The sequence below is a fragment of the Leptodactylus fuscus genome, chromosome 8, assembly GCF_031893055.1.
Source record: "Leptodactylus fuscus isolate aLepFus1 chromosome 8, aLepFus1.hap2, whole genome shotgun sequence".
Lineage (NCBI taxonomy): Eukaryota > Metazoa > Chordata > Amphibia > Anura > Leptodactylidae > Leptodactylus > Leptodactylus fuscus.
The window spans coordinates 95,363,416-95,391,304 of NC_134272.1; the positions used below are offsets into that span (position 1 = coordinate 95,363,416).

Below are 27,889 nucleotides of genomic sequence, written 5' to 3' on the forward strand. Positions count from 1 at the left end.
TCACATAGCCCTGCATCTACTACTCCTGGCACTACTCACATAGCCCTGCATCTACTACTCCTGGCACTACTCACATAGCCCTGCATCTACTACTCCTGGCACTACACACATCGTCCTGCATCTACTACTCCTGGCACTACTCACATAGCCCTGCATCTACTACTCCTGGCACTACACACATAGTCCTGCATCTACTACTCCTGGTACTACTGACATAGCCCTACATCTACTACTCCTGGCACTACGCACATAGCCCTGTATCTACTACTCCTGGCATTACACACATAGTCCTGCATCTACTACTCCTGGCACTACTCACATAGCCCTGCATCTACTACTCCTGGCACTACACACATAGCCCTGTATCTACTACTCCTGGTACTACTCACATAGCCCTGCATCTACTACTCCTGGCACTACACACATAGCCCTGTATCTACTACTCCTGGTACTACTGACATAGCCCTACATCTACTACTCATGGCACTACTCACATAGCCCTGTATCTACTACTCCTGGCATTACACACATAGTCCTGCATCTACTACTCCTGGCACTACTCACATAGCCCTGCATCTACTACTCCTGGCACTACACACATAGCCCTGTATCTACTACTCCTGGTACTACTCACATAGCCCTGCATCTACTACTCCTGGCACTACACACATAGCCCTGTATCTACTACTCCTGGTACTACTCACATAGCTCTGCATCTACTACTCCTGGCACTACGCACATAGCCCTGTATCTACTACTCCTGGCATTACACACATAGTCCTGCATCTACTACTCCTGGCACTTCTCACATAGCCCTGCATCTACTACTCCTGGCACTACTCACATAGCCCTGTATCTACTACTCCTGGCACTACTAACATAGCCCTGCATCTACTACTCCTGGCACTACTCACATAGCCCTGCATCTACTACTCCTGGTACTACTCACATAGCCCTGCATCTACTACTCCTGGCACTACTCATATAGCCCTGCATCTACTACTCCTGGCACTACTCACATAGCCCTGCATCTACTACTCCTGGCACTACTGACATAGCCCTGCACCTACTACTCCTGGCACTACTCACATAGCCCTGCATCTACTACTCCTGGCACTACTCACATAGTCCTGCATCTACTACTCCTGACACTACTCACATAGCCCTACATCTACTACTCCTGGTACTATGGACATAGCCCTGCATCTACTACTCCTGGCACTACTCACATAGCCCTGCATCTACTACTCCTGGCACTACTCACATAGCCCTGCATCTACTACTCCTGGCACTACTCACATAGCCCTGTATCTACTACTCCTGGTACTACTGACATAGCCCTGCATCTACTACTCCTGGCACTACTCACATAGCCCTGCATCTACTACTCCTGGCACTACTCACATAGCCCTGCATCTACTACTCCTGGCACTACTCACATAGCCCTGCATCTACTACTCCTGGTACTACTCACATAGCCCTGCATCTACTACTCCTGGCACTACTCACATAGTCCTGCATCTACTACTCCTGACACTACTCACATAGCCCTACATCTACTACTCCTGGTACTATGGACATAGCCCTGCATCTACTACTCCTGGCACTACTGACATAGCCCTGCACCTACTACTCCTGGCACTACTCACATAGCCCTGCATCTACTATTCCTGGCACTACTCACATAGTCCTGCATCTACTACTCCTGACACTACTCACATAGCCCTACATCTACTACTCCTGGTACTATGGACATAGCCCTGCATCTACTACTCCTGGCACTACTCACATAGCCCTGCATCTACTACTCCTGGCACTACTCACATAGCCCTGCATCTACTACTCCTGGCACTACTCACATAGCCCTGTATCTACTACTCCTGGTACTACTGACATAGCCCTGCATCTACTACTCCTGGCACTACTCACATAGCCCTGCATCTACTACTCCTGGCACTACTCACATAGCCCTGCATCTACTACTCCTGGCACTACTCACATAGCCCTGCATCTACTACTCCTGGCACTACTCACATAGCCCTGCATCTACTACTCCTGGCACTACTCACATAGTCCTGCATCTACTACTCCTGGCACTACTCACATAGCCCTGCATCTACTACTCCTGGCACTACTCACATAGTCCTGCATCTACTACTCCTGGCACTACTCACATAGTCCTGCATCTACTACTCCTGGTACTACTCACATAGTCCTGCATCTACTACTCCTGGCACTACTCACATAGCCCTGCATCTACTACTCCTGGCATTACACACATAGTCCTGCATCTACTACTCCTGACACTACTCACATAGCTCTGCATCTACTACTCCTGGCACTACTCACATAGTCCTGCATCTACTACTCCTGGCACTACTCACATAGTCCTGCATCTACTACCCCTGGCACTACACACATAGTCCTGCATCTACTACTCCTGGCACTACTCACATAGCCCTGCATCTACTACTCCTGGCACTATGGACATAGCCCTGCATCTACTACTCCTGGCACTACTCACATAGCCCTGCATCTACTACTCCTGGCACTACACACATAGTCCTGCATCTACTACTCCTGGCACTACTGACATAGCCCTGCATCTACTACTCCTGGCACTACTCACATAGTCCTGCATCTACTACTCCTGGCACTACTCACATAGTCCTGCATCTACTACTCCTGGCACTACTCACATAGTCCTGCATCTACTACTCCTGGCACTACTCACATAGCCCTGTATCTACTACTCCTGGTACTACTCACATAGCCCTGCATCTACTACTCCTGGCACTACTCACATAGCCCTGCATCTACTACTCCTGGTACTACTCACATAGCCCTGCATCTACTACTCCTGGCACTACTCACATAGTCCTGCATCTACTACTCCTGGTACTACTCACATAGCCCTGCATCTACTACTCCTGGCACTACTCACATAGCCCTGCATCTACTACTCCTGGCACTACTCACATAGCCCTGCATCTACTACTCCTGGTACTACTCACATAGCCCTGCATCTACTACTCCTGGCACTACTCACATAGTCCTGCATCTACTACTCCTGGCACTACTCACATAGCCCTGTATCTACTACTCCTGGCACTACCCGAAGCCCTACAGCTGCTACTCCTGGCACTACTCACATAGCCCTGCATCTACTACTCCTGGCACTACTCACATAGCCCTGCATCTACTACTCCTGGCACTACTCACATAGTCCTGCATCTACTACTCCTGGCACTACCCGAAGCCCTACAGCTGCTACTCCTGGCACTACTCACATAGCCCTGCATCTACTACTCCTGGCACTACTCACATAGCCCTGCATCTACTACTCCTGGCACTACTCACATAGCCCTGCATCTACTACTCCTGGCACTTCTCACATAGCCCTGCATCTACTACTCCTGGCACTACTCACATAGCCCTGCATCTACTACTCCTGGTACTACTCACATAGCCCTGCATCTACTACTCCTGACACTACACACATAGCCCTACATCTACTACTCCTGGCACTACTCACATAGCCCTGCATCTACTACTCCTGGCACTACACACATAGCCCTACATCTACTACTCCTGGCACTACTCACATAGCCCTGCATCTACTACTCCTGGCACTACTCACATAGCCCTGCATCTACTACTCCTGGCACTTCTCACATAGCCCTGCATCTACTACTCCTGGCACTACTCACATAGCCCTGCATCTACTACTCCTGGTACTACTCACATAGCCCTGCATCTACTACTCCTGGCACTACTCACATAGCCCTGCATCTACTACTCCTGGCACTACTCACATAGCCCTGCATCTACTACTCCTGGCACTACTCACATAGCCCTGCATCTACTACTCCTGGCACTACTCACATAGTCCTGCATCTGCTACTCCTGGCACTACTCACATAGCCCTGTATCTACTACTCCTGGCACTACCCGAAGCCCTACAGCTGCTACTCCTGGCACTACTCACATAGCCCTGCATCTACTACTCCTGGCACTACTCACATAGCCCTGCATCTACTACTCCTGGTACTACTCACATAGCCCTGCATCTACTACTCCTGGCACTACTCACATAGCCCTGCATCTACTACTCCTGGCACTACTCACATAGCCCTGCATCTACTACTCCTGGCACTACGCACATAGCCCTGCATCTACTACTCCTGGCACTACTCACATAGCCCTGCATCTACTACTCCTGGCACTACACACATAGTCCTGCATCTACTACTCCTGGCACTACTGACATAGCTCTGCATCTACTACTCCTGGCACTACTCACATAGCCCTGCATCTACTACTCCTGGCACTACTCACATAGTCCTGCATCTACTACTCCTGGCACTACTCACATAGTCCTGCATCTACTACTCCTGGCACTACTCACATAGTCCTGCATCTACTACTCCTGGCACTACTCACATAGTCCTGCATCTACTACTCCTGGCACTACTCACATAGCCCTGCATCTACTACTCCTGACACTACTGACATAGCCCTGCATCTACTACTCCTGGCACTACTCACATAGTCCTGCATCTACTACTCCTGGTACTACTCACATAGCCCTGTATCTACTACTCCTGGCACTACTCACATAGCCCTGCATCTACTACTCCTGGTACTACTCACATAGCCCTGCATCTACTACTCCTGGCACTACTCACATAGTCCTGCATCTACTACTCCTGGCACTATGGACATAGCCCTGCATCTACTACTCCTGGCACTATGGACATAGCCCTGCATCTACTACTCCTGGCACTACTCACATAGTCCTGCATCTACTACTCCTGGCACTTCTCACATAGCCCTGCATCTACTACTCCTGACACTACTCACATAGCCCTGCATCTACTACTCCTGGCACTACTCACATAGCCCTGCATCTACTACTCCTGGCACTACTCACATAGTCCTGCATCTACTACTCCTGGCACTTCTCACATAGCCCTGCATCTACTACTCCTGACACTACTCACATAGCCCTGCATCTACTACTCCTGGCACTACTCACATAGCCCTGCATCTACTACTCCTGGCACTACTCACATAGTCCTGCATCTACTACTCCTGACACTACTCACATAGTCCTGCATCTACTACTCCTGGCACTACTCACATAGCCCTGCATCTACTACTCCTGGCACTACACACATAGTCCTGCATCTACTACTCCTGGTACTACTGACATAGCCCTACATCTACTACTCCTGGCACTACGCACATAGCCCTGTATCTACTACTCCTTGCATTACACACATAGTCCTGCATCTACTACTCCTGACACTACTCACATAGCCCTGCATCTACTACTCCTGGCACTACTCACATAGCCCTGTATCTACTACTCCTGGTACTACTGACATAGCCCTGCATCTACTACTCCTGGCACTACTCACATAGCCCTGTATCTACTACTCCTGGCATTACACACATAGTCCTGCATCTACTACTCCTGGTACTACTCACATAGTCCTGCATCTACTACTCCTGGCACTACTCACATAGCCCTGCATCTACTACTCCTGGTACTACTGACATAGCCCTACATCTACTACTCCTGGCACTACGCACATAGCCCTGTATCTACTACTCCTTGCATTACACACATAGTCCTGCATCTACTACTCCTGGTACTACTCACATAGTCCTGCATCTACTACTCCTGGTACTACTCACATAGCCCTGCATCTACTACTCCTGGCACTACTCACATAGCCCTGCATCTACTACTCCTGGTACTACTCACATAGCCCTGCATCTACTACTCCTGGCACTACACACATAGCCCTGTATCTACTACTCCTGGTACTACTCACATAGCCCTGCATCTACTACTCCTGGCACTACTCACATAGCCCTGCATCTACTACTCCTGGCACTACTCACATAGCCCTGCATCTACTACTCCTGGCACTACTCACATAGCCCTGCATCTACTACTCCTGGCACTACTGACATAGCCCTGCATCTACTACTCCTGGCACTACTCACATAGCCCTGCATCTACTACTCCTGGCACTACTGACATAGCCCTGCACCTACTACTCCTGGCACTACTCACATAGCCCTGCATCTACTACTCCTGGCACTACTCACATAGCCCTGCATCTACTACTCCTGGCACTACTCACATAGCCCTGCATCTACTACTCCTGGCACTACCCGAAGCCCTACAGCTGCTACTCCTGGCACTACTCACATAGCCCTGTATCTACTACTCCTGGCACTACTCATATAGCCCTGCATCTACTACTCCTGGCACTACTCACATAGCCCTGCATCTACTACTCCTGGCACTACTCACATAGCCCTGCATCTACTACTCCTGGCACTACTGACATAGCCCTGCACCTACTACTCCTGGCACTACTCACATAGCCCTGCATCTACTACTCCTGGCACTACTCACATAGTCCTGCATCTACTACTCCTGACACTACTCACATAGCCCTGTATCTACTACTCCTGGTACTACTGACATAGCCCTGCATCTACTACTCCTGGCACTACTCACATAGCCCTGCATCTACTACTCCTGGCACTACTCACATAGCCCTGCATCTACTACTCCTGGCACTACTCACATAGCCCTGCTTCTACTACTCCTGACACTACTCACATAGCCCTGCATCTACTACTCCTGGTACTACTCACATAGCCCTGCATCTACTACTCCTGGCACTACTCACATAGCCCTGCATCTACTACTCCTGGCACTACTCACATAGTCCTGCATCTACTACTCCTGGCACTACTCACATAGTCCTGCATCTACTACTCCTGGCACTACTCACATAGCCCTGCATCTACTACTCCTGGTACTACTCACATAGTCCTGCATCTACTACTCCTGGCACTACTCACATAGCCCTGCATCTACTACTCCTGGCATTACACACATAGTCCTGCATCTACTACTCCTGACACTACTCACATAGCTCTGCATCTACTACTCCTGGCACTACTCACATAGTCCTGCATCTACTACTCCTGGCACTACTCACATAGTCCTGCATCTACTACTCCTGGCACTACACACATAGTCCTGCATCTACTACTCCTGGCACTACTCACATAGCCCTGCATCTACTACTCCTGGCACTATGGACATAGCCCTGCATCTACTACTCCTGGCACTACTCACATAGCCCTGCATCTACTACTCCTGGCACTACTCACATAGCCCTGTATCTACTACTCCTGGCACTACTCACATAGCCCTGCATCTACTACTCCTGGCACTTCTCACATAGCCCTGTATCTACTACTCCTGGCACTACTCACATAGCCCTGTATCTACTACTCCTGGCACTACTCACATAGCCCTGCATCTACTACTCCTGACACTACTCACATAGCCCTGCATCTACTACTCCTGGCACTACTCACATAGCCCTGCATCTACTACTCCTGGCACTACACACATAGTCCTGCATCTACTACTCCTGGCACTACTCACATAGCCCTGCATCTACTACTCCTGGCACTACACACATAGCCCTGCATCTACTACTCCTGGCACTACTCACATAGCCCTGCATCTACTACTCCTGGCACTACACACATAGCCCTGCATCTACTACTCCTGGTACTACTGACATAGCCCTACATCTACTACTCCTGGCACTACGCACATAGCCCTGTATCTACTACTCCTGGCATTACACACATAGTCCTGCATCTACTACTCCTGGTACTACTCACATAGTCCTGCATCTACTACTCCTGGCACTACTCACATAGCCCTGCATCTACTACTCCTGGCACTATGGACATAGCCCTGCATCTACTACTCCTGGCACTACTCACATAGCCCTGCATCTACTACTCCTGGCACTACTCACATAGCCCTGTATCTACTACTCCTGGCACTACTCACATAGCCCTGCATCTACTACTCCTGGCACTTCTCACATAGCCCTGCATCTACTACTCCTGACACTACTCACATAGCCCTGCATCTACTACTCCTGGCACTACTCACATAGCCCTGCATCTACTACTCCTGGCACTACTCACATAGCCCTGCATCTACTACTCCTGGCACTACACACATCGTCCTGCATCTACTACTCCTGGCACTACTCACATAGCCCTGCATCTACTACTCCTGGCACTACACACATAGTCCTGCATCTACTACTCCTGGTACTACTGACATAGCCCTACATCTACTACTCCTGGCACTACGCACATAGCCCTGTATCTACTACTCCTGGCATTACACACATAGTCCTGCATCTACTACTCCTGGCACTACTCACATAGCCCTGCATCTACTACTCCTGGCACTACACACATAGCCCTGTATCTACTACTCCTGGTACTACTCACATAGCCCTGCATCTACTACTCCTGGCACTACACACATAGCCCTGTATCTACTACTCCTGGTACTACTGACATAGCCCTACATCTACTACTCCTGGCACTACTCACATAGCCCTGTATCTACTACTCCTGGCATTACACACATAGTCCTGCATCTACTACTCCTGGCACTACTCACATAGCCCTGCATCTACTACTCCTGGCACTACACACATAGCCCTGTATCTACTACTCCTGGTACTACTCACATAGCCCTGCATCTACTACTCCTGGCACTACACACATAGCCCTGTATCTACTACTCCTGGTACTACTCACATAGCTCTGCATCTACTACTCCTGGCACTACGCACATAGCCCTGTATCTACTACTCCTGGCATTACACACATAGTCCTGCATCTACTACTCCTGGCACTTCTCACATAGCCCTGCATCTACTACTCCTGGCACTACTCACATAGCCCTGTATCTACTACTCCTGGCACTACTAACATAGCCCTGCATCTACTACTCCTGGCACTACTCACATAGCCCTGCATCTACTACTCCTGGTACTACTCACATAGCCCTGCATCTACTACTCCTGGCACTACTCATATAGCCCTGCATCTACTACTCCTGGCACTACTCACATAGCCCTGCATCTACTACTCCTGGCACTACTGACATAGCCCTGCACCTACTACTCCTGGCACTACTCACATAGCCCTGCATCTACTACTCCTGGCACTACTCACATAGTCCTGCATCTACTACTCCTGACACTACTCACATAGCCCTACATCTACTACTCCTGGTACTATGGACATAGCCCTGCATCTACTACTCCTGGCACTACTCACATAGCCCTGCATCTACTACTCCTGGCACTACTCACATAGCCCTGCATCTACTACTCCTGGCACTACTCACATAGCCCTGTATCTACTACTCCTGGTACTACTGACATAGCCCTGCATCTACTACTCCTGGCACTACTCACATAGCCCTGCATCTACTACTCCTGGCACTACTCACATAGCCCTGCATCTACTACTCCTGGCACTACTCACATAGCCCTGCATCTACTACTCCTGGTACTACTCACATAGCCCTGCATCTACTACTCCTGGCACTACTCACATAGTCCTGCATCTACTACTCCTGACACTACTCACATAGCCCTACATCTACTACTCCTGGTACTATGGACATAGCCCTGCATCTACTACTCCTGGCACTACTGACATAGCCCTGCACCTACTACTCCTGGCACTACTCACATAGCCCTGCATCTACTATTCCTGGCACTACTCACATAGTCCTGCATCTACTACTCCTGACACTACTCACATAGCCCTACATCTACTACTCCTGGTACTATGGACATAGCCCTGCATCTACTACTCCTGGCACTACTCACATAGCCCTGCATCTACTACTCCTGGCACTACTCACATAGCCCTGCATCTACTACTCCTGGCACTACTCACATAGCCCTGTATCTACTACTCCTGGTACTACTGACATAGCCCTGCATCTACTACTCCTGGCACTACTCACATAGCCCTGCATCTACTACTCCTGGCACTACTCACATAGCCCTGCATCTACTACTCCTGCCACTACTCACATAGCCCTGCATCTACTACTCCTGGCACTACTCACATAGCCCTGCATCTACTACTCCTGGCACTACTCACATAGTCCTGCATCTACTACTCCTGGCACTACTCACATAGTCCTGCATCTACTACTCCTGGCACTACTCACATAGTCCTGCATCTACTACTCCTGGTACTACTCACATAGTCCTGCATCTACTACTCCTGGCACTACTCACATAGCCCTGCATCTACTACTCCTGGCATTACACACATAGTCCTGCATCTACTACTCCTGACACTACTCACATAGCTCTGCATCTACTACTCCTGGCACTACTCACATAGTCCTGCATCTACTACTCCTGGCACTACTCACATAGTCCTGCATCTACTACCCCTGGCACTACACACATAGTCCTGCATCTACTACTCCTGGCACTACTCACATAGCCCTGCATCTACTACTCCTGGCACTATGGACATAGCCCTGCATCTACTACTCCTGGCACTACTCACATAGCCCTGCATCTACTACTCCTGGCACTACACACATAGTCCTGCATCTACTACTCCTGGCACTACTGACATAGCCCTGCATCTACTACTCCTGGCACTACTCACATAGTCCTGCATCTACTACTCCTGGCACTACTCACATAGTCCTGCATCTACTACTCCTGGCACTATGGACATAGCCCTGCATCTACTACTCCTGGCACTACTCACATAGCCCTGCATCTACTACTCCTGGCACTACACACATAGCCCTGCATCTACTACTCCTGGCACTACTCACATAGTCCTGCATCTACTACTCCTGGCACTACTCACATAGTCCTGCATCTACTACTCCTGGCACTACTCACATAGTCCTGCATCTACTACTCCTGGCACTACTCACATAGCCCTGTATCTACTACTCCTGGTACTACTCACATAGCCCTGCATCTACTACTCCTGGCACTACTCACATAGCCCTGCATCTACTACTCCTGGTACTACTCACATAGCCCTGCATCTACTACTCCTGGCACTACTCACATAGTCCTGCATCTACTACTCCTGGTACTACTCACATAGCCCTGCATCTACTACTCCTGGCACTACTCACATAGCCCTGCATCTACTACTCCTGGCACTACTCACATAGCCCTGCATCTACTACTCCTGGTACTACTCACATAGCCCTGCATCTACTACTCCTGGCACTACTCACATAGTCCTGCATCTACTACTCCTGGCACTACTCACATAGCCCTGTATCTACTACTCCTGGCACTACCCGAAGCCCTACAGCTGCTACTCCTGGCACTACTCACATAGCCCTGCATCTACTACTCCTGGCACTACTCACATAGCCCTGCATCTACTACTCCTGGTACTACTCACATAGCCCTGCATCTACTACTCCTGGCACTACTCACATAGTCCTGCATCTACTACTCCTGGCACTACTCACATAGCCCTGCATCTACTACTCCTGGCACTTCTCACATAGCCCTGCATCTACTACTCCTGGCACTACTCACATAGCCCTGCATCTACTACTCCTGGTACTACTCACATAGCCCTGCATCTACTACTCCTGGCACTACTCACATAGTCCTGCATCTACTACTCCTGACACTACACACATAGCCCTACATCTACTACTCCTGGCACTACCCACATAGCCCTGCATCTACTACTCCTGGTACTACTCACATAGCCCTGCATCTACTACTCCTGGCACTACTCACATAGCCCTGCATCTACTACTCCTGGCACTACTCACATAGCCCTGCATCTACTACTCCTGGTACTACTCACATAGCCCTGCATCTACTACTCCTGGCACTTCTCACATAGCCCTGCATCTACTACTCCTGGCACTACTCACATAGCCCTGCATCTACTACTCCTGGTACTACTCACATAGCCCTGCATCTACTACTCCTGGCACTACTCACATAGCCCTGCATCTACTACTCCTGGCACTACTCACATAGCCCTGCATCTACTACTCCTGGCACTTCTCACATAGCCCTGCATCTACTACTCCTGGCACTACTCACATAGCCCTGCATCTACTACTCCTGGCACTTCTCACATAGCCCTGCATCTACTACTCCTGGCACTACTCACATAGCCCTGCATCTACTACTCCTGGTACTACTCACATAGCCCTGCATCTACTACTCCTGGCACTACTCACATAGCCCTGCATCTACTACTCCTGGCACTACTCACATAGCCCTGCATCTACTACTCCTGGCACTACTCACATAGCCCTGCATCTACTACTCCTGGCACTACTCACATAGTCCTGCATCTACTACTCCTGGCACTACTCACATAGCCCTGTATCTACTACTCCTGGCACTACGCACATAGCCCTGCATCTACTACTCCTGACACTACTCACATAGTCCTGCATCTACTACTCCTGGCACTACTCACATAGCCCTGCATCTACTACTCCTGGCACTACCCGAAGCCCTACAGCTGCTACTCCTGGCACTACTCACATAGCTCTGCATCTACTACTCCTGGCACTACTCACATAGCCCTGCATCTACTACTCCTGGTACTACTCACATAGCCCTGCATCTACTACTCCTGGCACTACTCACATAGTCCTGCATCTACTACTCCTGGCACTACTCACATAGCCCTGCATCTACTACTCCTGGTACTACTCACATAGTCCTGTATCTACTACTCCTGGCACTACTCACATAGCCCTGCATCTACTACTCCTGGCACTACTCACATAGCCCTGCATCTACTACTCCTGGCACTACCCCGATCCCCGTGTCCCTCTATGACAGTGAGATACGTGTCTGTGAGAGTATATACTGTACATATCACAACCATATGGTTCACATCTCTTAACAAATATACTCTCTGCTCGCCCCATCTCCCTCTTATGTGACCTTCAAGCACTTCATCCGGCTGTTTGACACTTGTGACCATTACATCTGGCCGATCACCTTGTGGTCCCCCATGTCCCGGCTCTCTCACCGCTCTCTGCTCTCTCATCAGGCTGTGTAGTCCTCTCCTTAGGCTTTGTTGTCTCCTTAGGCTTTGTTGTATTAGGGATGTGTTGGGGTTGCTGGTATTTGTAGTTACTTCTCTATCTACATAAAGGAACATTGTATTACACTAACCCTGTGGTACAACGTCACCATCTATTGAGCAACACTGGTACTGCACCTTCACAGATTAATACAGCAACATTAATATAAACACCAGAATTTGCTTTCTTGTCACGTCACTACAGAAGAGATAACGCTCTCCTATAAGTTCTCACCTGAGTATCAGCTACTCTTAGGACCTCTCACAGTCCTCAGTCTACTACTCCTGGCACTACCCACAGCTCTGCATGTATTATTCCTAGGAGCAATAGGTGCATAGTATCACCATGTATCTGTAGCTATCACTGTGTATATATATATATATATATATATATATATATATGTCCATCTACCACTATGTAATGTCTCTATCACTATATATTTATTAATCTGTATCTATCACTTGTGTCTACCTCTGCTTCTCACTATGTATCTGTATCCATCACTATACGTCACCATGTACCTACTGCTATATATCACTGTGTCTGCCGCTGTATATGACTAGGTGTCCATCACTATACGTCACTATGTACCTACCACTATATCTACCACTGTATATGACATGTATATACATAGCCATCATTATGCAGCCATATCTGTCACCCATATGAGATCCTCTGATTGTTTCTTGCATTTTGCAGACATTATGTGGAACCAACTATCCCCTGAGTATTTTGTTCATCATCGTGAACGAGTTCTGCGAGCGATTTTCGTTTTATGGAATGAAAGGTGAGTGTCTGCCGCTGCCTGGACGATGTCCCCCCCCCTTCCTGACTCTACCCCATTGCTGGACCCCCTGATTACCCCTCCCCGGCCATGTAATCACCATAGAACATACAATGGGACAGGACAGAGACGTCTGTATGGAGCGAGTCCAAAGTACCAGGAACCAGGCGATGTTATCAGCTTCACTCTCAGTCTTGACCTTGGATCTTTATCATTTATTGAGTTTTTATTGGCTATAAAAATTGATGACGTTGATGATAGAAAGTTCTAGATAAACAGGAGCTTCCAGGAGAACTGACCTCTCTGCAATACGGTACAGGGGGCCACAGGTGCTAAATCTGCAACGGGGCCTCTACTTACCTTGTGCCCTTTAACATGGTGGTATATTTTATCTTACAGAGGGACCATTGGGGCCCCTCAAGGTCCGGGGCCCGGTAGTGGCTGTGACTGCTGCCCCTTCTTATACCCCTGAAGGTGTCAGCACAGACCACTCATCCACTCCACAAGATCATCTTATCAATGGCGCTGCTCCCTACCATTAGTGGCCGTCCATAGGAGCCCCCCATTAGTGGCCGTCCATAGGAGCCCCCCATTAGTGGCCATCCATAGGAGCCCCCCATTAGTGGCCGTCCATAGGAGCCCCCCATTAGTGGCCATCCATAGGAGCCCCCCATTAGTGGCCGTCCATAGGAGCCCCCCCATTAGTGGCCGTCCATAGGAGCCCCCCCATTAGTGGCCGTCCATAGGAGCCCATTTGCCATCACTTCTGGATGGTTGAAGGGGTTCGCAGCATCTCCCACCCCTTTTGGAGGTTACACCACCTAAATGTGAGTTTTGGCATATAAATAGTATACGGTGCGCCAATTGTGGGAGATTTGCCAGTCTCGTTCTGGGAACCTCCTGGATATTCCATAGTGTCCGGGCGCTGCGGTAGTGTCATGGCTGCTCTCCCATCTCCAGAGCGGGCCCAGGGCATATGAGGATATTCTGCAGAAAACAGAGAACTTGTAAAAAGTTTACAACCCTCCTTCCATGTCTTGTGGCGTGGTGTCATCCCACCCCCCATATGTAACCCCCGTGTAACTCCCCTTCCTATGTACATGCTGTTCCTGTTGCACATGTTTTCATTGGCAGAGCCGACCTTCCTTACTGTCTGTCGGTGTTCACATGAGTTTAGAAATCCTCGGTCTCATCTCCATAACGCCTGCGGCGTCCACGGGTGATGGGGGAGGGTTTCCTTATGTAGGTTAATAATACCTGGAGTTGGAGTCGCTGCTGCGGTTGTCACTAGGACATAGTGCACTTGTTATATAACGGCGCTGATTCACAGTCCTGCAACTTTCTAATAGACTTTGTGAGTCAGTTCTGCAGCATTTTCAAGATCTCTGCTGTCAGTGAACGCGAACATTTATTATTTATATCCAGAGACTTAGTCCGGACCTGCAGAGCCGATCATTACTATAATGTTATGTTCACATGTACGTTGTCCCATCTGTTCTTCTGATCCAGTGCACGACCTCAAGAATAGAAAAATGGACAGAAACGGACACCGGACGCAGACGTGAACTTCGCCTTCTTATTCTTAATTCTTTGTACAGCATCATTAATTCCACAGTACTTTACATTATAGGCTGCAGTTGTGTACAACCTACGCCTGCGCTTTTACCTGCACTGATACATTTTACCTGCACTGATACATTTACCTGCACTGATACATTTACCTGCACTGATACATTTACCTGCACTGATACATTTACCTGCACTGATACATTTACCTGCACTGATACATTTACCTGCACTGATACATTTACCTGCACTGATACATTTACCTGCACTGATACATTTACCTGCACTGATACATTTACCTGCACTGATACATTTACCTGCCCTGATACATTTACCTGCGCTGATACATTTACCTGCACTGATACATTTACCTGCACTGATACATTTACCTGCACTGATACATTTACCTGCCCTGATACATTTACCTGCCCTGATACATTTACCTGCGCTGATACATTTACCTGCGCTGATACATTTACCTGCGCTGATACATTTACCTGCGCTGATACATTTACCTGCGCTGATACATTTACCTGCACTGATACATTTACCTGCCCTGATACATTTACCTGCACTGATACATTTACCTGCACTGATACATTTACCTGCACTGATACATTTACCTGCACTGATACATTTACCTGCACTGATACATTTACCTGCCCTGATACATTTACCTGCACTGATACATTTACCTGCGCTGATACATTTACCTGCGCTGATACATTTACCTGCACTGATACATTTACCTGCACTGATACATTTTACCTGCGCTGATACATTTACCTGCGCTGATACATTTACCTGCGCTGATACATTTACCTGCGCTGATACATTTACCTGCGCTGATACATTTACCTGCACTGATACATTTACCTGCACTGATACATTTACCTGCACTGATACACTGTAACAAACTATCAGGACAGGGGACAGATTTCTGCTGCGTCTTAGCATTGTCCTGTATGATACAACTCCTGTCCTCAGTGACTACAGGGTCAGACCATGTGGTGCCGCACTGTAGGGCCTTCTTGTCTCATCCGCAGTCAATTCCTTTGTCCTCGTTGACGGTCACCCCGAGATAGCTGTGAGCTGATGAGTGTCCGGTTTGGCCTGTAAAGGGTCGGCCATTGACATCTCGGGTAAATGTTTTCTTCCAACAACTTCCTTTTTGGATAGAAAACTCATTTGCATTCCTATGGCCTATGTGACAGCACTTACCCTGTTACCCCTCAGTTCTTATAATTACTAAAACATTCCTCCTGCCCCCCCATTCACATGCACACTGGGCTCGGCCAACCATTCATGCCTGGCAGATAATGTAAGGATTGGACATGCTGAAATTAAGGAAGCCCAGGAGATAAATCCTTACCCCTTAACACATGCATGCTCAGCCAAACCTTGAATGCTGGAATATGAAGGTGAGTTAGGATGGAATAGCTGCCAGTCCACAGCTAGTAAAGAAACATGGCAGCTTCCTGGTGGAGAGTCTCGAAGGAACAAAGGATCAAACATGTTGAAATCCAGCACTCCCGATCCTTCCTTCCTATGGATATCTATCATTGGGGGATTGAGGCCTCCTAGAATAGGTTTATATGGCTCCCATCTAATATGTATGAGTTTGGGTATGATGATGTGGTGATGTTCTGCGCTGGTGCAGGCCAGGACGTGACATCCATACCTGCCTGCCATATACTGCCACTCAACTCATTCCTGCCTGTCAGATAGAGCGACTTCCACCCTCCAATCTGCTGAGCTCGGGAGCAGAATCATTACAGCTGGATCCTTGCCCAGAATCTCCGCTCCTAGATACAGAGTAAGAAAAATGGAACAAACAAAACAAGTTCCTCTGAGCCAATACAAGGAAACGAACCCCTGCGAGAATCCTGCGAGTCCTGTACGGTCACAAGACTATGCTGGAGATGAAAGGGTCAGAGCCTTGTCAGTGTGCAGACCTGCTAATAGACTAAGGCTCCGGCGTAATGTCCCCCGAAAACTGGACCGAACACGACGGACCCCCTCATAGTCAGTGGGCTCTGCCAGGCTCCGTTGTTTGGGTCCCCACGTTTTTACATGGCTGACGCTACTTTTATAAACACAAATTAGAAAGTTGCAGAACTTTTCATGATTCAGCGTTACCGGCCCTTTAATAGCATTGCACTTGTAAGACTATTGGTCAGAACTGTTTGCATCAAAGAGGCGGCTCCTACAGCCCCTGTATCGGGGCCCCTGGAGAGTTGGGGGCCCCAGCTAAGGGTTGTGCACCTATTAATCTGTCTGTTTTCCTCCCAGCCGTCCTCACTCTCTATTTCCTGAACTATCTGCACTGGGATGAGAACTTGTCCACCACCATCTACCACGCCTTCACCGGCCTCTGCTACTTCACCCCCATTATTGGCGCCCCCATTGCTGATGCCTGGCTGGGCAAATTCAAGTAAGACTTTCCTGAATTATCTTGGGTATTTCAGTGTCTTTGTGTGTCCCTGGGTCAGTCCAGGCAGATATCTGTATGTGCCATAGTATACGACGAGCGTGATCCATTGATAGGGAGACGATGGCTGCCCTGACCGTCACTACGATACACGGCTGTTGTCAATCTGACACGTAATCATTGTCTCTTATTGCAGCACCATATTTTGGCTCTCCATCTTGTATGTCATCGGTCATGTGATCAAATCGGTGGGCGCCATTCCTTCCGTGGGGAGCACAGAGGTGCACGTGTAAGTACAATCCCGCCATCGTGTCAGACCTTGCTCTGTGGCCGTGTAGGTCGCCCATTGGCGCTTCACTCCGGATGACTTACTAACCCGTATCCATCTCTGACAGGGCGCTGTCTATTATTGGCCTGATCGCCATCGCTATAGGTACCGGCGGGATTAAGCCGTGTGTGTCTGCCTTTGGAGGAGACCAGTTCAATGAAGAGCATGTACGGTTTTACTTCCTGCTTTAGATACTTTTCATGGCCACAGATGATATTTTTTTTCTTATCTGGGTGTTTGGGTTACTTTTAGGTACAAGAACGAGCCAAGTTCTTCTCCATCTTCTACCTGGCCATCAACGCCGGCAGTCTCATCTCCACCTTTGTGACCCCAGTGCTGCGAGGTTGGTATTGTCATCAGGTCTGCACCTAAATCTCAGGATGTCACCCCACCCTGTCCCCATGTGTCCTGACACCCCGTGACCCAGCACCTAAATCTCAGGATGTCACCCCTCTCTGTCCCCATGTGTCCTGACACCCTGTGACCCAGCACCTAAATCTCAGGATGTCACCCCACCCTGTCCCCATGTGTCCTGACACCCCGTGACCCAGCACCTAAATCTCCGGATGTCACCCCTCCCTGTCCCCATGTGATCCTGACACCCCGTGACCCAGCACCTAAATCCCAGGATGTCACCCCTCTCTGTCCCCATGTGTCCTGACACCCCGTGACCCAGCACCTAAATCTCAGGATGTCACCCCTCCCTGTCCCCATGTGATCCTGACACCCCGTGACCCAGCACCTAAATCTCCGGATGTCACCCCTCCCTGTCCCCATGTGATCCTGACACCCCGTGACCCAGCACCTAAATCTCAGGATGTCACCCCACCCTGTCCCCATGTGTCCTGACACCCCGTGACCCAGCACCTAAATCTCAGGATGTCACCCCACCCTGTCCCCATGTGTCCTGACACCCTGTGACCCAGCACCTAAATCTCAGGATGTCACCCCTCTCTGTCCCCATGTGTCCTGACACCCTGTGACCCAGCACCTAAATCTCAGGATGTCACCCCACCCTGTCCCCATGTGTCCTGACACCCCGTGACCCAGCACCTAAATCCCAGGATGTCACCCCACCCTGTCCCCATGTGTCCTGACACCCCGTGACCCAGCACCTAAATCTCAGGATGTCACCCCACCCTGTCCCCATGTGTCCTGACACCCCGTGACCCAGCACCTAAATCTCAGGATGTCACCCCTCTCTGTCCCCATGTGTCCTGACACCCTGTGACCCAGCCCTGAATCTCAGGATGTCACCCCTCTCTGTCCCCATGTGTCCTGACACCCCGTGACCCAGCACCTAAATCTCAGGATGTCACCCCTCCCTGTCCCCATGTGTCCTGACACCCTGTGACCCAGCACCTAAATCTCAGGATGTCACCCCACCCTGTCCCCATGTGATCCTGACACCCTGTGACCCAGCACCTAAATCTCAGGATGTCACCCCACCCTGTCCCCATGTGTCCTGACACCCCGTGACCCAGCCCTGAATCTCAGGATGTCACCCCTCGCTGTCCCCATGTGTCCTGACACCCCGTGACCCAGCACCTAAATCTCAGGATGTCACCCCTCTCTGTCCCATGTGTCCTGACACCCCGTGACCCAGCACCTAAATCTCAGGATGTCACCCCACCCTGTCCCCATGTGTCCTGACACCCCGTGACCCAGCACCTAAATCTCAGGATGTCACCCCACCCTGTCCCCATGTGTCCTGACACCCCGTGACCCAGCACCTAAATCCCAGGATGTCACCCCACCCTGTCCCCATGTGTCCTGACACCCCGTGACCCAGCACCTAAATCTCAGGATGTCACCCCTCTCTGTCCCCATGTGTCCTGACACCCTGTGACCCAGCCCTGAATCTCAGGATGTCACCCCTCTCTGTCCCCATGTGTCCTGACACCCTGTGACCCAGCACCTAAATCTCAGGATGTCACCCCTCCCTGTCCCCATGTGTCCTGACACCCCGTGACCCAGCACCTAAATCTCAGGATGTCACCCCTCTCTGTCCCATGTGTCCTGACACCCCGTGACCCAGCACCTAAATCTCAGGATGTCACCCCACCCTGTCCCCATGTGTCCTGACACCCCGTGACCCAGCACCTAAATCTCAGGATGTCACCCCACCCTGTCCCCATGTGTCCTGACACCCCGTGACCCAGCACCTAAATCCCAGGATGTCACCCCACCCTGTCCCCATGTGTCCTGACACCCCGTGACCCAGCACCTAAATCCCAGGATGTCACCCCACCCTGTCCCCATGTGTCCTGACACCCCGTGACCCAGCACCTAAATCTCAGGATGTCACCCCTCTCTGTCCCCATGTGTCCTGACACCCTGTGACCCAGCACCTAAATCCCAGGATGTCACCCCTCCCTGTCCCCATGTGTCCTGACACCCCGTGACCCAGCACCTAAATCTCAGGATGTCACCCCTCTCTGTCCCATGTGTCCTGACACCCCGTGACCCAGCACCTAAATCTCAGGATGTCACCCCACCCTGTCCCCATGTGTCCTGACACCCCGTGACCCAGCACCTAAATCTCAGGATGTCACCCCACCCTGTCCCCATGTGTCCTGACACCCCGTGACCCAGCACCTAAATCCCAGGATGTCACCCCACCCTGTCCCCATGTGTCCTGACACCCCGTGACCCAGCACCTAAATCTCAGGATGTCACCCCTCTCTGTCCCCATGTGTCCTGACACCCTGTGACCCAGCCCTGAATCTCAGGATGTCACCCCTCTCTGTCCCCATGTGTCCTGACACCCTGTGACCCAGCACCTAAATCTCAGGATGTCACCCCACCCTGTCCCCATGTGATCCTGACACCCTGTGACCCAGCACCTAAATCTCAGGATGTCACCCCACCCTGTCCCCATGTGTCCTGACACCCCGTGACCCAGCCCTGAATCTCAGGATGTCACCCCTCTCTGTCCCCATGTGTCCTGACACCCCGTGACCCAGCACCTAAATCTCAGGATGTCACCCCACCCTGTCCCCATGTGATCCTGACACCCTGTGACCCAGCACCTAAATCTCAGGATGTCACCCCTCCCTGTCCCCATGTGTCCTGACACCCCGTGACCCAGCACCTAAATCTCAGGATGTCACCCCACCCTGTCCCCATGTGTCCTGACACCCCGTGACCCAGCACCTAAATCTCAGGATGTCACCCCACCCTGTCCCCATGTGTCCTGACACCCCGTGACCCAGCACCTAAATCTCAGGATGTCACCCCACCCTGTCCCCATGTGTCCTGACACCCCGTGACCCAGCACCTAAATCTCAGGATGTCACCCCTCTCTGTCCCCATGTGTCCTGACACCCTGTGACCCAGCCCTGAATCTCAGGATGTCACCCCTCTCTGTCCCCATGTGTCCTGACACCCTGTGACCCAGCACCTAAATCTCAGGATGTCACCCCACCCTGTCCCCATGTGATCCTGACACCCTGTGACCCAGCACCTAAATCTCAGGATGTCACCCCACCCTGTCCCCATGTGTCCTGACACCCCGTGACCCAGCCCTGAATCTCAGGATGTCACCCCTCTCTGTCCCCATGTGTCCTGACACCCTGTGACCCAGCACCTAAATCTCCGGATGTCACCCCACCCTGTCCCCATGTGATCCTGACACCCTGTGACCCAGCACCTAAATCTCAGGATGTCACCCCTCCCTGTCCCCATGTGTCCTGACACCCCGTGACCCAGCACCTAAATCTCAGGATGTCACCCCACCCTGTCCCCATGTGTCCTGACACCCCGTGACCCAGCACCTAAATCTCAGGATGTCACCCCACCCTGTCCCCATGTGTCCTGACACCCCGTGACCCAGCACCTAAATCTCAGGATGTCACCCCTCTCTGTCCCCATGTGTCCTGACACCCCGTGACCCAGCACCTAAATCTCAGGATGTCACCCCACCCTGTCCCCATGTGATCCTGACACCCCGTGACCCAGCACCTAAATCTCAGGATGTCACCCCTCTCTGTCCCCATGTGTCCTGACACCCCGTGACCCAGCACCTAAATCTCAGGATGTCACCCCACCCTGTCCCCATGTGATCCTGACACCCCGTGACCCAGCACCTAAATCTCAGGATGTCACCCCTCTCTGTCCCATGTGTCCTGACACCCCGTGACCCAGCACCTAAATCTCAGGATGTCACCCCACCCTGTCCCCATGTGTCCTGACACCCCGTGACCCAGCCCTGAATCTGTTCTTCCATTGTAGGAGGTGTCCAGTGTTTCGACATGGATTGTTACGCGTTGGCGTTTGGGGTTCCGGCTGCGTTGATGTTTTTTGCACTCAGTAAGTAGCTGTATCTTTCTTCAGTCACTAAAATAGTCAAATCCCCCCTCAAATTAGCATTTTCTGCTTCTGGGAAAGCTGGATGGTAACCCTAGGAAGCGTCACTAAGCTTTGCCAAACTCCTCAATGACAGATCCAACTGGTGATGTAACGATAAAGGGCTGGAGGAGGCGTCGCTGTGTAACGGATGTAATGGCCAATCAGGAGTCTGGGAAAGAGCTAAATAATGTGTCCAAAAATTGGGCAGTTCTTTGTGCTGGGATTGTGGACACCATTACTGACATGTATGACTGTATGACATGTATGACTGTGTGACTGTATGACTGTGTGATTGTATGACATGTGTGACTGTGTGACATGTGTGACTGTGTGACATGTGTGACTGTATGACATGTATGACTGTGTGACTGTATGACTGTGTGACTGTATGACTGTATGACTGTGTGATTGTATGACATGTATGACTGTATGACTGTGTGACTGTATGACTGTGTGATTGTATGACATGTATGACTGTATGACTCTGTGATTGTATGACATGTATGACTGTATGACTGTGTGACTGTATGACATGTATGACTGTGTGACATGTGTGACTGTATGACATGTATGACTGTGTGACTGTATGACTGTGTGAATGTATGACTGTATGACTGTGTGATTGTATGACATGTATGACTGTGTGACTGTATGACTGTGTGACTGTATGACTGTGTGATTGTATGACATGTATGACATGTATGACTGTATGACTGTGTGACTGTATGACTGTGTGACTGTATGACTGTGTGATTGTATGACATGTATGACTGTATGACTGTGTGACTGTATGACTGTGTGACTGTATGACTGTATGACTGTGTGATTGTATGACATGTATGACTGTATGACTGTGTGACTGTATGACTGTGTGACTGTATGACTGTATGACTGTGTGATTGTATGACATGTATGACTGTGTGACTGTATGACTGTGTGACTGTATGACTGTGTGATTGTATGACATGTATGACTGTATGACTGTGTGACTGTATGACTGTGTGACTGTATGACTGTATGACTGTGTGATTGTATGACATGTATGACTGTGTGACTGTATGACTGTGTGACTGTATGACTGTATGACTGTGTGATTGTATGACATGTATGACTGTGTGACTGTATGACTGTGTGACTGTATGACTGTATGACTGTGTGATTGTATGACATGTATGACTGTATGACTGTGTGACTGTATGACTGTGTGATTGTATGACATGTATGACTGTATGACTCTGTGATTGTATGACATGTATGACTGTATGACTGTGTGACTGTATGACATGTATGACTGTGTGACTGTATGACATGTATGACTGTATGACATGTATGACTGTGTGACTGTATGACTGTGTGACTGTATGACTGTATGACTGTGTGATTGTATGACATGTATGACTGTGTGACTGTATGACTGTGTGACTGTATGACTGTGTGATTGTATGACATGTATGACATGTATGACTGTATGACTGTGTGACTGTATGACTGTGTGACTGTATGACTGTGTGATTGTATGACATGTATGACTGTGTGACTGTATGACTGTGTGACTGTATGACTGTATGACTGTGTGATTGTATGACATGTATGACTGTATGACTGTGTGACTGTATGACTGTGTGACTGTATGACATGTATGACTGTGTGACTGTATGACATGTATGACTGTATGACATGTATGACTGTGTGACTGTATGACTGTGTGACTGTATGACTGTATGACTGTGTGATTGTATGACATGTATGACTGTGTGACTGTATGACTGTGTGACTGTATGACTGTGTGATTGTATGACATGTATGACTGTATGACTCTGTGATTGTATGACATGTATGACTGTATGACTGTGTGACTGTATGACATGTATGACTGTGTGACTGTATGACATGTATGACTGTATGACATGTATGACTGTGTGACTGTATGACTGTGTGACTGTATGACTGTATGACTGTGTGATTGTATGACATGTATGACTGTGTGACTGTATGACTGTGTGACTGTATGACTGTGTGATTGTATGACATGTATGACATGTATGACTGTATGACTGTGTGACTGTATGACTGTGTGACTGTATGACTGTGTGATTGTATGACATGTATGACTGTATGACTGTGTGACTGTATGACTGTGTGACTGTATGACTGTATGACTGTGTGACTGTATGACATGTATGACTGTGTGACTGTATGACATGTATGACTGTATGACATGTATGACTGTGTGACTGTATGACTGTGTGACTGTATGACTGTATGTGTGATTGTATGACATGTATGACTGTGTGACTGTATGACTGTGTGACTGTATGACTGTGTGATTGTATGACATGTATGACTGTATGACTCTGTGATTGTATGACATGTATGACTGTATGACTGTGTGACTGTATGGCATGTATGACTGTGTGACTGTATGACATGTATGACTGTATGACATGTATGACTGTGTGACTGTATGACTGTGTGACTGTATGACTGTATGACTGTGTGATTGTATGACATGTATGACTGTGTGACTGTATGACTGTGTGACTGTATGACTGTGTGATTGTATGACATGTATGACATGTATGACTGTATGACTGTGTGACTGTATGACTGTGTGACTGTATGACTGTGTGATTGTATGACATGTATGACTGTATGACTGTGTGACTGTATGACTGTGTGACTGTATGACTGTATGACTGTGTGATTGTATGACATGTATGACTGTATGACTGTGTGACTGTATGACTGTGTGACTGTATGACTGTATGACTGTGTGATTGTATGACATGTATGACTGTATGACTGTGTGACTGTATGACTGTGTGACTGTATGACATGTATGACTGTGTGACTGTATGACATGTATGACTGTATGACATGTATGACTGTGTGACTGTATGACTGTGTGACTGTATGACTGTATGACTGTGTGATTGTATGACATGTATGACTGTATGACTGTGTGACTGTATGACATGTATGACTGTGTGACTGTGTGACATGTGTGACTGTATGACATGTATGACTGTGTGACTGTATGACTGTGTGACTGTATGACTGTATGACTGTGTGATTGTATGACATGTATGACTGTGTGACTGTATGACTGTGTGACTGTATGACTGTGTGATTGTATGACATGTATGACATGTATGACTGTATGACTGTGTGACTGTATGACTGTGTGACTGTATGACTGTGTGATTGTATGACATGTATGACTGTATGACTGTGTGACTGTATGACTGTGTGACTGTATGACTGTGTGATTGTATGACATGTATGACTGTATGACTGTGTGACTGTATGACTGTGTGACTGTATGACTGTATGACTGTGTGATTGTATGACATGTATGACTGTGTGACTGTATGACTGTGTGACTGTATGACTGTGTGATTGTATGACATGTATGACTGTATGACTGTGTGACTGTATGACTGTGTGACTGTATGACTGTATGACTGTGTGATTGTATGACATGTATGACTGTGTGACTGTATGACTGTGTGACTGTATGACTGTATGACTGTGTGATTGTATGACATGTATGACTGTGTGACTGTATGACTGTGTGACTGTATGACTGTATGACTGTGTGATTGTATGACATGTATGACTGTATGACTGTGTGACTGTATGACTGTGTGATTGTATGACATGTATGACTGTATGACTCTGTGATTGTATGACATGTATGACTGTATGACTGTGTGACTGTATGACATGTATGACTGTGTGACTGTATGACATGTATGACTGTATGACATGTATGACTGTGTGACTGTATGACTGTGTGACTGTATGACTGTGTGATTGTATGACATGTATGACTGTGTGACTGTATGACTGTGTGACTGTATGACTGTGTGATTGTATGACATGTATGACATGTATGACTGTATGACTGTGTGACTGTATGACTGTGTGACTGTATGACTGTGTGATTGTATGACATGTATGACTGTATGACTGTGTGACTGTATGACTGTGTGACTGTATGACTGTATGACTGTGTGATTGTATGACATGTATGACTGTATGACTGTGTGACTGTATGACTGTGTGACTGTATGACATGTATGACTGTGTGACTGTATGACATGTATGACTGTATGACATGTATGACTGTGTGACTGTATGACTGTGTGACTGTATGACTGTATGACTGTGTGATTGTATGACATGTATGACTGTGTGACTGTATGACTGTGTGACTGTATGACTGTGTGATTGTATGACATGTATGACTGTATGACTCTGTGATTGTATGACATGTATGACTGTATGACTGTGTGACTGTATGACATGTATGACTGTGTGACTGTATGACATGTATGACTGTATGACATGTATGACTGTGTGACTGTATGACTGTGTGACTGTATGACTGTATGACTGTGTGATTGTATGACATGTATGACTGTGTGACTGTGTGACTGTATGACTGTGTGATTGTATGACATGTATGACATGTATGACTGTATGACTGTGTGACTGTATGACTGTGTGACTGTATGACTGTGTGATTGTATGACATGTATGACTGTATGACTGTGTGACTGTATGACTGTGTGACTGTATGACTGTATGACTGTGTGATTGTATGACATGTATGACTGTATGACTGTGTGACTGTATGACTGTGTGACTGTATGACATGTATGACTGTGTGATTGTATGACATGTATGACTGTATGACTGTGTGACTGTATGACTGTGTGACTGTATGACTGTATGACTGTGTGATTGTATGACATGTATGACATGTATGACTGTGTGACTGTATGACATGTATGACTGTATGACATGTGTGACTGTATGACATGTGTGACTGTATGACTGTGTGACTGTATGACTGAATGACTTCACATCTCTGCTGCGTCCCTGGACACATCTCCTACAAGTGCCGCGTCTTATATGTATTTACCTTGTATTGCGCCTGCACCAAACAATCTGTCTCCGGTGTGTTTTCTGCCCTAATCACTTTCACAGACACTTTCTGGTTTTTATGGATTTTGGTGCTTGTTCCTGATTATTTATTGGTGAATCTGAAGCTCCTGGAAAGATTCTCTTCACCTGTTTCAGAGAAGGAAGGGGTCAGGGTCTGTTCACAAGGAGGATTCGCCCCCAAATCTCCAGCAGATTGCTCCTGAATCCGCCTCCTGTTGTTTTCAATGAGAGGCCGAGATCTCAGCAGATGTGGAATAAAGAAGGCTCCCGCTCCATCTTCCCGCACATTCCATTTCCTCTTCAGTTTCCACCGTGTGAACAGACCCTTAAAGGGGTTGTCTAGTTTCTACTATTGATACTTCAATGAGACAGCGCTGCAGGAGTAAACCTGGCGGGTGAGCAGTGCGGCCATACTGCCCGGGTACAGCTGATCTATGGGGATCCCTGATATCCCCACACATCTAATATTGATGG

At 48.7% G+C, this 27,889-nt stretch overlaps 2 protein-coding genes across 2 annotated transcripts in view; both read left to right on the forward strand.

The window, feature by feature from the left end:
• EAF2 (ELL associated factor 2) overlaps window positions 1-27,889 on the forward strand; it is a 361,203-nt gene that overhangs the window by 98,849 nt on the left and 234,465 nt on the right. The window lies entirely within an intron of this gene.
• Window positions 1-27,889, forward strand: part of SLC15A2 (solute carrier family 15 member 2) — a 65,441-nt gene that overhangs the window by 22,681 nt on the left and 14,871 nt on the right. Inside the window, exons 3-8 of the mRNA XM_075285823.1 lie at window positions 13,703-13,790; window positions 17,646-17,787; window positions 17,981-18,073; window positions 18,180-18,279; window positions 18,365-18,455; window positions 22,346-22,423. Of these exons, the coding sequence (XP_075141924.1) occupies window positions 13,703-13,790; window positions 17,646-17,787; window positions 17,981-18,073; window positions 18,180-18,279; window positions 18,365-18,455; window positions 22,346-22,423 (592 nt within the window). The remainder of the gene's footprint in view (window positions 1-13,702; window positions 13,791-17,645; window positions 17,788-17,980; window positions 18,074-18,179; window positions 18,280-18,364; window positions 18,456-22,345; window positions 22,424-27,889) is intronic.